Genomic DNA, 11,835 nt, shown 5'->3' with positions numbered 1-11,835 from the left:
GATCACCTGGAATGCTCTGACAAGCATGAACAGTAAATCAGATTCCTGATACTCTGTATATGCAGAAAGTGATTTTGGTAAGAAAAGAGGAAGAGTAACATCAGCACAATGTGTAACCTCAGTGTTTGTGTTATGCAAAATGGTGTTAGTTAATGACTATCACAAATTGTATATTTATTTTGTACAGAAAGTTTAGATGGATTATGGTCTCTACCACAATTTTCAGGTTAAATACCATGCAAAATATTTTAATAGGAATCACATTTTTCTGCCAACTCATCCCTGTATACAGGTGGAAAGAAAAGAGCTATCTTTTTCCTAAGCAGAAGCAGCTTAACTTTGCTTCTTATACAGCCAACTCTGCTCAGACCAGGAGGGACACCTGACAGGGCTAGCAGCTCAGTCATATAACATGACATGCTGTAAGAGACACCTTGCAGAAGAGACAGTGTCCCTTACACTGTAAATCAGAGATCCAAAGCTTATGTATATGTGACCTCGTTGGACACCATATCAGAAACCTTGCACAAGGGGCAGTTGCATCGACTGGAGAAGAGTCGATTTAAAAAGGCCACTGAAGGAGAACCAAGGACATGTGAAAGCTGGTAGCACACAGCTAATGTCCAGCTGTATGGTCACAGACCTGTCACACTTAACCACAGAAGAAGGGTAACTTTCACCTTCACTCTTCCCATCAGCAATCTGACTGTAGTTCACATTTAGCAATGGAGAACAAGGTTACAGATTTTTTTGAGGAGTGTCTCTCCCCATCTCATCACACAACTTGCCCCACATAAGCCTTTTTCTCAGACTTTGCTCACTGAATCATTGACATTACTGCAACGGGAACATCTTCATGGAGTTTGTCCCTTCACCTAGGTGAGATCTGTTCTTTGATAGAGATGTTGTTACACTTTTTAAGCCAGATTTTAAGCCATAAGATGCCCAGAGCAGTTACATTTTATTTAAGACTTTTTGAAAGCCTTTTGGTTCATTATAACCTTGAATTAGCATCTGGAGAAAGAGTCACACACTCTTCTCTAAGAGAAATTCTTTTAATTTAGTGAGAAAAATAAGATATTTTGGCAAAAGATTTTACAGGAGTAAAATACAACCAAGAAAAAATGTTTCACTAAAACACTCAGCAAAAAGACCCATTACAATCACTACAATCAGTATACCAGCTTTAGTAAAACTCGACTCATTGGTTTTAAGTTACCCATAAGAGAAGGAAAAGAGTAAAAGAAGAAAACAGATTAAAAGGTTAAAGAGAGAAGAAAGAGAGAAGCAGAGAGAGGAAAGGAAAAATGGATGACAAGATTCGATGATCCACATGGTGCGGGCAGCAAGAGAAAAGAGAGAGACAGAGAAAAGAAAAAATGGTTATCGACAAGATCTGGTGGTTCACATGGTTCATGTTGCAGGAGAGAAGAGAGAGAGAGAGCTCACATGGAGTCTCATGTATTTATAGAGTTCAGTTTTCCCTCCCAGGCAGGATATCCGGTCAGTGTCTTCCAGGCCAGAGTGAGTTATGCTGCAGGGGTGGGTGTGGGCAGGCTACCAGGCAGGTCTACCTTGACTGACAGCCTGGCTGCAGGGCCTTCAGTGATGCCATGTGCTCTGCATGGGCTCAGCCATGTCCGCTGCAGGACCTTTCGACTCTGCCATGTGCTCTCAGCAGGCCTTATGTGATAAGGCAGCCTTACCTTCGACCCATATCAATAATTCAGTGAGATCCAGATCCAGTATCTCACAGATGTGTGGGTTTTTCCTTGTGGGTGGTTAAGAGTGAAAGCTCTACACCAAGTAAGGAACAACAATAGTAATAAAAGGTAGTGTAATATTTTTTAAAGCTCAATAATTCTGCACATGCTCCTGCTGAGATACACCTTGCTATGAAGCTTATGCCACTCATGGGGCTGTTCATTTGAGCAAGGCAGAGCAGCAGGGACATTATAATTAACAATGCTTAGCAGGAAACAAGTTATTGTGCTTGGGGCAGAAGGGCAAAAACTGTTCTCTATTATTTTTTGAAGAGTTAATTGGTAGTAGGCAAAGATTTGCTGTGTTGAGCCAGCAGGTGCTGCTTTATGACTACATTAATGTTAATGATATCCTCCAGACACATATGAAGACAGGTTAACCTGTTTCTTTCTCTTTGCATTTCTCTAAGTGGATGTGTGTTCTGGTTCCAGTTATTTTTCAAGTTCCACCACAAAGCATTTGGACAGACAGTGACCCCAAATTTGCACAGATGTTTGCAGGTAGTTTTGCAAAACTTTTATAACCTCTATTCACCCCATGACAGACTGTAGATTAAAAGATGAGGGAAATGGGTAAGAGGGGCTGCTTCTGTGGCATAAAGTCATTCCTAGGGGTTGCATAACATTTCTACAATTGCCTGTTTAACTGTTCCTAGGTGTGCTTAACAATAGTACCTGGGATCTAACTGTTTATTCTCTTTTTTCATCACTGAAACCTCTATTCTTTAGGCATACCATTAAAAGAGTACTCTGGTAGCAATTTAAATCCTGAGATGAGCAGGTGTTAAAACTGTGTTCCTCTAAGTAAAGTGTGCCATGGCCCATCAAAGCATGATACATGCTAGAAAAGGTAAACCAGTGGCTCCACAGAGCTTGAAATGGTCTTCTTTCAGTGCCACTCTACATCTGAAGTTTAGTTATGAGCCTATATTTTCTTTTTTTCTTCATGTGCTTTTTAAATATCTAGTTTGGCAAAAGTACACTGTCCGGCATTAAGCTTCAGAGATCCTTCAAGGTATTTATATTTTTCCTAGGATGCTTGCTTTGCACAAGCCCATCAGCTTCAGTAAAAATCCAGGTGCCATGGCAGGCAAAAATGCTGTGGAAGGATAGTCCTTGAAGCTGGGTGCAGAGCTTTTTGCAAAACTCAGGTGACAGAACTACCATTTGAGAAACCCACCAGGCAGAGACTGATTCTGAATGACAAATCTGATTTTTAATAAGATTACCAGGTGGGTTCTGTGCCTTGTTAGAAGTCTGCTTCTGCAGATCTAGTGCTAACATAATGGGAGAACAAATCTTGCATGCCCATAAAGACTGAGAGAGTTGTACTGAGCAGTGTTTGCCTGTCAGAACATGGGTACAAGACCAAGTAAGTTATTTCAAAATTTCTTGGAAAATGAAACATGAGTAATCAGAAAGGGGGAGAAGAGTTTGTATAAAATCTTAGGAGTGACTGTTGGACCTTACATACTCATAATTTTTAGAAATTGTATCTCTGGGGTACAGTGCTCCTCTAAGATGCTTGGGCCTCCTGGTCAAGGGGAAGGGATTTGAAAGGGCCAGTTGATTTCGAAGAATCAAAAAATGGTTACAACACTGGTGCCACAGCCAGAGGTTCGGCTGCTTAGGTCATGGGACTCACTTCAAGAAACCTGGTCTACTGGGAGCTGATGGGGTTCGTCTGTCAGAGAAGGGGAAGAGCACCTTTGGTCATAGGCTTGACAAGCTGGTGAAGGGGGCTTTAAACTAATGTTACCAGGGGAGGGAAACCTCAATCTATCCACTCCTACCAGTTTGATGCCAGTGCCAGCCAGAGATGCTCAGAACCTGGAGAGGGATCCCAGGTCAGCAGGAGAGCCCCTGAAGTGCAGCACAATGTGATTCTGGCCACTCCAGCCAGTAAGTCAGCTTAATGGGGGACCCAACTTAAATGTCTCTATCAAAAGCATGGGGAATAAACAAAAGGAATTATAGAAGTATGCATGCCTGTAGGGCTGTGATCTTATTGGCTTCCTGGAGATGTGATGGGATGGCTTCTGTGACTGGAGTGTTGGAATAAAGGGATACAGGAGGACAGGATGTGGAGATGAGAAGGGAGTGTGTCAGCCTCTATGTCAATGACTAGCTGGAGTGCATGGAGCTCTGCCTAGGAATGGATGAGGAACCAACCGAGAGCTTATGGGCTAGGATTAAAGGGAGAGCAGGGATAAGTGACATTATAGTGGGGGTCTACTCCATGCTGCCTGACCAGGAAGACTGAGTGGATGAGTTGTTCTGTAGACAGGTAGGAGTGGCCTCATGTTCACAAGCCACGGTCCTTAGGAGGAACTTCATCCAACGTTATATCTGTTGGGGGAACAACACAGTAGGACATTAATGATCCAGGATGTTCCTGGAATGCACTGATAATAAATTCCTTCTCCAAATGATAGAGAAGCCAACAAGGAAAGTTGGTTATTAATCAAGGATCATCTCCTCCAAGCTCAGGAGCAATACATCCCAACAAAGAGGAAGTCAGGCAAAAATGACAGAAGGTCCACGTGGATGAATAAGGAACTCTGGAGAAATTTAAACACAAGGTCTGGGTTTTCAGGTTCCTTGATAAATCCTTGGATTAGTGTCTGAATGGAATTTTTATGTTGGTTTCATGATTCTTCATGTATCATTTTTTACAGTACAATGTCTCTTAAGTCCTTATAGGATACTACTTTTTTAAGGTGTTTGTTTCCTCTTCTGTACTGCTTTTAAGATAAAATGAAATAGTTAGACTTCAGTTAAACAGATCCTTATTAAAGTAGGAGCTAGTCTGATAATGACTTAATTGGTGCGACGTGGACATCACATGTTATTTGATAACCATTCCGTTATAATTAAGAAGTGGCTAATAGACAATTAATATACAGGATTACACACTTAGCTAATTAGATGATTTTAATTTTTTTTTTAGATTAAAATGTACAGGACCTCATAAATCACTATTAGAGATTATTTAATGAGCTTGAACTCTCAATTTTCTCCCTGTCAATCAGGAATGGAACCACTGACTTTTCCTCTCGCCCAGAGATACTTGTCATGTGGAAGAACTGCTGTGTTCAGCATGAGCTGAAATGCCCTCAACTCCCAAATCTTGCATGTTTGCAGGACATCACAGCTCAAATCTGTGCTCTCGTGTTCTGTTCTACTCACCAAGACTCACAGCTCCTGCCTCTGCATGTGAAATGTAATGTTCCCCCTGTTCCCACAATTTTAGCAGTGTCTTGCTTGGTGCCCATGAGAGACAGGAATTCTGCACATAGTTTTTTTAATCCTTGTCAAGAAGAGACAGTTCTTTTCTGATCTGCAAAGCTGATCCCATTTAGGTGTCCCAGGCCATGCAGCAGTTGTTGGCTCGGCAACACCTTCCCTTATAGGGTGCATGTGTGAGCCAAGCTGAGCTGGAGCTCTCTGCTGGGGTGTGAGGCTCTGTTTTAACCACCTTAATTGAGGAGGCTAACAACTGCAGACTCCTCAGCACTCAGTGCAGGGAGAGACAGCTATTTAATTCTTTGTATAGTGAAACATCTTTGGGAAATTGAGTAGTTTGAAGCTCTGGACAAAGCACTCAGCTGGGAAGTCAGGTCAAACTCTTCTTACAGAGCAGAAGTTGCTTGTCTCTTGGCAGGGAGGGGAACACACTCAGCATTGTTTCTGCCTTTATAATCTTGTGAATGACATCTCAGTCCTTTTGAGAGTCCAGCTCAGAAATCAGTATAGCTGCTACAAAAAATTATTCAGTGAGCTGTTGCAGCATTTCCAATTCTTATGTGTGCATAAACATATTTCATGATATTCACTAAATTTGATTTAAATGTATTGGCATTTGAATTCATAATTTTCAGCAAATAAATGACTTGCCAGAAGAACTTTACACAACTTTAAGGAAAATACTGCATAAGAAAAGGCAAAGATACACTACCAACTTAGTTCTCCATGGTTTTTGATTAAGCAGGCTTTCTCTGCTGATCAGTCTTATGCTGCACTTGTCTCTATTTAAAGTCAGTTTCTAGTCAGCTCTAAGACTTCTAAATGTTCATCTGAGGTCACTTTCAGTGCCCACAGCCTCAGTTCTCCAGAAGTTCAGACTGACCATTTCAGTCACCTCTCTTGAAAACTGGTTGCACAGGGTAGTGCCCTTAAATTCCCTCTGATGGCAGGCCAAGCGTAAGCACCCCATGTTGAAATCTTTTCCTTTCTCTTTTGAGGACGTTTTTCTGTTTTCCTGTACAAGATCCTGGAGCTCAAATAAAGAATGCTCCCTGGGGAGTTGCCATAGTAATCTGTGATTTTTTTTTTGTTGTCTAAGATTAAATATAAGCAAGGGAGAAATTACAGAGAAGAATTTTATACCTCAGTTTATAATTTTCATGTAACACCAAAGCTGAACTGTACCTCCAAGTTCCTAAAGCAGTAACAGTCACCTTGAGGCTGATGTCACCATGGTAATTTTCACTGGAAAAGAAATTAACTGCTGTATTTATTATTCAAGAACTCTGATTAGAAAAAAAAATTCCACATCTGAAAAATGTAGCAAATAAGAAAGACAATGAGATCATTAGAAATGTAAAGACATGGAAGTGGGAATAGCTGCTAAAAATAATATCTAAACTTGCAATGCATGAATGCCCTGCATATTCTACTTTCTTCTTAATAGGGTTTAGTGATAATCTGCTCTTAAACGTATAATCAAAGAAGAACTTCAAACTGCCATTGTTCTTGGAAAATAACTTCGATTCTCATAGCGCATACAAGGATGTGATTTTTGAATGTATCAGTATCAGTCCAGCAACAAATATAATTTGGAGATTCAAAATACAAACAAAATTTGTTTTAAGCAGGTGTGATGGAGAAAGAATCCATCCAAATGCCTCTCAGTTATGAGCATCAAAGGCAGATCAGGAAGTCTGGGATCAGGAAAGGGCATGGGAGCCGAGCTAGCAGAAAGGTCGTTTCCATGAGAAATAACCCAAAAGAGCAATGCTGGGAAAAATCAAAGACAATCTTGAGATGACAGCAGGGAAGAAGTGTAGAAGTGGGTTGTGCAAGGAGGGTGTGCAGGAGTTCCCAGCCCCTGGTGGGGGGAGCAGGTGGCTGCATCTGGGGCAAGGTCTCTGCCAGTGCTCACATCACTGTCAGTCCCCACTGTCCCTTGCTGTGCACTCTCTCTGCCCTTGGACACTCCGCAGCAGCAGGACCTCAGACCGGGACGCTTGACTCTACCATGGGGAGAAGGGAAGAACCCTGGCTTCAGTGAGAAGGTGAGCATGTGCTGGGTGTGCAATTTAGTGCAATCAAATTGCCCAGCCTGTCTTGACTTTGTGTGGCTTCCCTGCAGCTGGCTACCTCGCCCATCCACCCCAGCTCCCAGCATTTCCCAGGGTTATTCAGAGATGGGGGAAAAATTATACGGGAGGCGGGGCAACTTGAAGTCTCTCTCTGAAGCTTGGGTTGATGTGTCCCCTGCAGTGCAAAAGAGCTGACAGAGCCACTGTCAGGTTTAATTGTCCCCAAGATAATGTCCTTCAAGGCCGTATATATTATACATTTTTGTTTATCCTGAAAATATGCTGTCTAAACACTTTAACCGAAAGTGACTTTAACAACTCTAGCTGCTGGCCCATCATACACAGTGGCAGGTGGGTCTGGGCTTATGATGCTGGATGTTTTCTGCATCTCCTCTGGATATTTAGGGGTCTTTTCCCCATATGACTGATTTGCCCTCTGCCCCTGTCTTTGGGCTGTTGGGGGAAACAGAATCACAGAATATTCTGAGTTGGAAGGAACCCACAAGGATCATCGAGTTCAACTCTTAAGCGAATGGCTCAATGGGATGGGCACCCCAATGGAATGGGATGGGTCAGAAAGGCTGCAGTGGAAAGGGTGCAAGGGAGGGAGCAATATATGTCTCTGAACATATGTGGTGTAAGTGAAAACAAAACTGCTAAAAAAGAGATTTTAGGGAAATCCCTTTTAGAAGAGGAATGATACTATGAAAACACAAGTTTGATGTATGATTAAGCAGCCAGTGATGTGGAAGACAACCCTGAAAGTCAGGTGGAAACCCTATTTCAAAAAAATCAAGTGTTACTGCAACCATACCTATATTGCAATAGCCCTCTCCTATATTAAGGACTTTTGGATTTTAAATGAAGCAAAAATTTTATGAGCATTTGGACAAGCTTAGTAAGGGGGTGAAGGATGCATCTATCAATATTTGCTCTCGGAAGTAACCTGGAGGAGCCTGGAGATGCAGTGCTGTTTTGTGGAGATGACAGGGAAAGGGGGGAAGCAGGTTTTGAAAAGGAGAGGGCAAAAATAGGACACAGCACAATGGGATGGCAGAGCTGGAGGCTACGAGGAGATTGTGTGTGGTGGTCACCCCGTGCTTAATGCCTGGAGTAGAGACATGAGGGCAAGATTCATGAAGGTAAAACTCTCCTCATGGACAAAAAGGCAGAACAAGGCTTTCCAAGGGACAGAAGGGCAGCTGGGGAGAGGAGTAGACCTGAGTGAAATTTGACAACTAACTTCTTTCTTATTTTTTTAACCAGAAAAAGGCACATTTGCTCTGTTAGAAACATTGTGCAGAAACCCTAAGAATTCCAACAATTTGGTTATAAAAACAGTTCAACCTCAGTTGAAATAATTTCATCATGAAAATCACACTCATTTAATTTTGGTTAAAACTGCAGAAAATAAGCTTTTCTTTGGCACAAAACATTTTTGATTATTTGGTGGGTTGCTTTTTTTTTTTCATGTAAAAGACTGAAGTCCTTCATTTGCCTTGGTTTACTCCTGACTAGAAGGTGATTCAAGCTGCAACATTCTGGGTAGAGGAAAGGGGGAGAATAGTGTTCAGCTGAGGTTCCTGTGACTGAAATGAGAAGCATTAAAGGTGAGGCCCTGCAGTATGGATTTTAGAGATGAGTTTTCTGATGATGTGAAAAACAGGCAGATGGACTGTAGGAAAAAGATAAGCAATCACTATTGCAGGGTTAGAAAGCAAGAAAAATAACAGAACTATCAAGGGATATAAAGAAAAAAGTGACAGGAGAAATGAGAAAGAAAGATGGAGAATTATCTATGGGTTGTGACAATGTTTGGACCCTGGTGATGGGAGCTTGTCAAAAAAACATGCAAAGAGCAACAGAGCTGTCTTGGTCTTGTTGTCCCAGGGCTGTGGTTTGGAGTTTTAAATTGTCTGTGCATAGTGTATCACTTCATGCTCTTCCTGTTTGCAGTTCTGTGGATTTTAAGATCAAAACTGCCACAGCATTTTTGTGGTGTCCAGTTAACACAGGCTACTCAACATCAACAAGAAAATCCTTCTCTCAAATCCAGTTTGCTCTATGATCCTTTAAAAATGTTTTATTTTGTAAAGTTGTTTCAGCCTCATAACAATTTTTAATTTGTGTGTCTGTCAGTCATTTGGGAACAGGTTATTCTGAGGCAAAAGATATTCTTGCATTTTACTTTCTTATAGGTCCGTAAAAATGCGGTAGAGAGACAAAGGAAAAGTCCAAGGTTTTATCAACAGCTTGTAGTGCTGCCATAGGGGTGCTTTATCTACCAATGCCAATTTTCTCAGCTTCTATAAGTTAAGTATCTGGTGTATTCCTTACCTTTCAGCATCAAAGGGGTAACATGGTCAACTGTGAGAACTCATTTATTTGCTCATTCCTATTATTAATGTAGTCTGATTCTGATTTGGAATTTTGGCAGTAAGTCTATGCATTTGTGTTCCCTGCTCTTTCAGTCCTAATCAAGCTTCTCCATCCCAGTGTGTCACCTACTCGTTGACAGTGGACAGTGGTCTCTTCCAGAAGTCCTGGAAAAAGCCTTTTCACACAGCCCTCCTCAATTTACTAAAGAAAGGCGATGTCTGCATTTGATTTGAGGAACCAGAGCATGCAGTGTACAGAGCCTGAGACTAACTATATCACCCCTCAAATGAAACCAAGGGACCAGATGTTTGTCTTCACTGGTGGTAAATGGGTGAATGAGATCTACTGCCAGCCACCCTTTCCTTCTCACCGGAAACTCTTTAGCAAGAAGACACAGAATGAGTGGAGCATCTGGGAGGAGAACAGAGCACTCTGGCAGGAAAACCAAGTCCTCTGCATCAAAACCAGGATGCTCTGGGAAGAAAACAAAGCTCTACAATGCCTCCAGTCACAGAAAAAAGTTGTTCGGGTTATTTACACTGATGCTATTAAGCAAAGCCTCCAGAACGAAAACAAGTCATTTCCATTCTTCCAAGACTTTCAGTTCAGCCCAGGCAAAAAAGCTCTCCAAGCAGTCCAGGAAAAGAATAAAGTCTTTGAGGATTTCCAGCAGGAGAATAAAGCAGTTCCTGTTACCTGGAAAGACCAAAAAGCAATCACAGTCCATAAAGAGAGCAAAGATGCCCCCTCAGATCTTCAGAAGAACACTGATACTATCACAGCTGAGGAAAAAGGTAACACTGGTCCAGTCCCCCAGCAGAAGCATGAAGGTAAAAAGAAGAGCACTACTCCAACCCAGAATAAGACCAAATCTGCCACAACTACACCAGGTAAGCATGAAATCCTCTGGGTTGTCCCGGACCTATGCGAGCTCCACCACAACTTCCTGAAAATGAACCACCTCCCTGGGGAGAAACAGGGCTGTCACAGTCTCTATGACATGGATGGATCCTTCCAAGAAGATTACAATAAATTGAAGATGCAGCTGAATGCTGTGAAAAACACTGTGTCAGACATTATGGCTCAAATGGAAATGCTGGATAAGGAGATCATTGCCATCACTTCCCCAATGTATGAAGAAGCAGGACAGAAGTTGTCAACTAAGCGTCAGCTTGGGGACACATGAAGCTTTGTTCTAAGACCTGTTAGTTCAATTCCTGGAAAGCTTTTCTCCTTTTTTTTGGTGAAACCTAATAAAATTCCAGTAGAGCTTGAAAACATCTGGGGAACATTGTGTTATTCTGAAACTTCCTTGTACTACTTAGATGTATTTCACCTTCTGGTTATACAGTGTGGGTGACTGCCATGAATTTGCCTAGAGTCAAGAATCATGTTTTTCAGCTTTTTTTTTTTTTTCAAAGTTTCTGATAATAAGGCTAGATCTTCAAAAGATAATTCATGCTTGAGGATACCAGCTGCAAGCTGAATTTGAGTCTCTGGTGGTCACTTACTTTCTTACAAATGGCCAAGTTCAATGGCTGAAGTGTATCTTCTGCCATGCACCAGCATTCTGTCTTTCATACAGGGTAAGCAGTAGATTATGGAAAATGTAGCCTTCCAGATGACATGGACCCATGAAAGAAAATGGGACACAGAAAAACACATTACATGTGCCACATTCTTTCTGGGTAAGCCCCAATATCTTCACCAGCTCTGCTCTATCATCCAGTCTCAGTTATGTGACCAGAGCAGCTGGAAACACATTTTCCTCTGTCTTGGACATCCCGGATGCAGTGCAATTTGTCACAATCTTTCAGGCAGAATATAGGAGCCTTTAGGTAATCTAAGAAGACAGGCATAAGGAGACTTCTGCAGAGCAATTGTAGGAGCTTTATTGTAAAGCAAAGGAAAGGTTATGGTAAGGTTTATCTCTTGCAACAGGACTCCAAAACCGGGTTGTCACTCTAGTTTATAGGTCTCTAAGTGATTTGGCACCAAATTACCTAAAGCATGAATTATCTTTCACCTTGTATTTCACTCAGACAACACCATGCCAAGTACCAGTGATGACTGTTTACTTCAGAGGCTTAAAGAAAGCAGCATTTTCTTCTGCTGTTAGGGCTTCAAGATGCTCAGGAAAATCTCTCATGGTTGACGGTAAAGGGCTGGCTCTCAGTGGTGCAGGGAGTGCTGTATGTGTAAGGATCAGGTGAGAAGAGGAGCAATGTTCATTAATAGGTAGATGTGCTGACAGCAAGTTGCTACAGCTTAATGACTGGATCACAGCTATAAATAGCTAAATACCTCAGCCCCATGCTGGGGAACACGTTCATGCTTCTGTGCCTTCAAACATGCTACTTTTCTCTTAG

General features: G+C 41.8%; 1 protein-coding gene and 1 long non-coding RNA gene across 2 annotated transcripts; both read left to right on the top strand.

Moving 5' to 3' along the window:
- On the top strand, positions 1-2,263 carry LOC116781933. The gene is made up of 3 exons (XR_004355027.1): positions 1-77; positions 1,425-1,503; positions 2,196-2,263. It is a non-coding gene; the product is annotated as an uncharacterized LOC116781933 (long non-coding RNA).
- A 7,417-nt stretch (positions 2,264-9,680) lies between these two features.
- On the top strand, positions 9,681-10,652 carry CBY2 (chibby family member 2). The gene has a single exon (XM_032679248.1). It carries the CDS (start codon positions 9,681-9,683, stop codon positions 10,650-10,652), a length of 972 nt encoding a protein of 323 aa, XP_032535139.1.
- The last annotated feature ends 1,183 nt before the right edge of the window (positions 10,653-11,835 follow it).

The sequence above is a fragment of the Chiroxiphia lanceolata genome, chromosome 2 (genome assembly GCF_009829145.1).
Source record: "Chiroxiphia lanceolata isolate bChiLan1 chromosome 2, bChiLan1.pri, whole genome shotgun sequence".
Taxonomy (NCBI): domain Eukaryota; kingdom Metazoa; phylum Chordata; class Aves; order Passeriformes; family Pipridae; genus Chiroxiphia; species Chiroxiphia lanceolata.
This window is presented reverse-complemented; position numbering and strand designations above follow the sequence as displayed.

Bases quoted from the DNA above. Each gene is read 5' to 3' on its own strand.
- CBY2 (XM_032679248.1), top strand. From the start codon at position 9,681: ATGTCTGCATTTGATTTGAGGAACCAGAGCATGCAGTGTACAGAGCCT.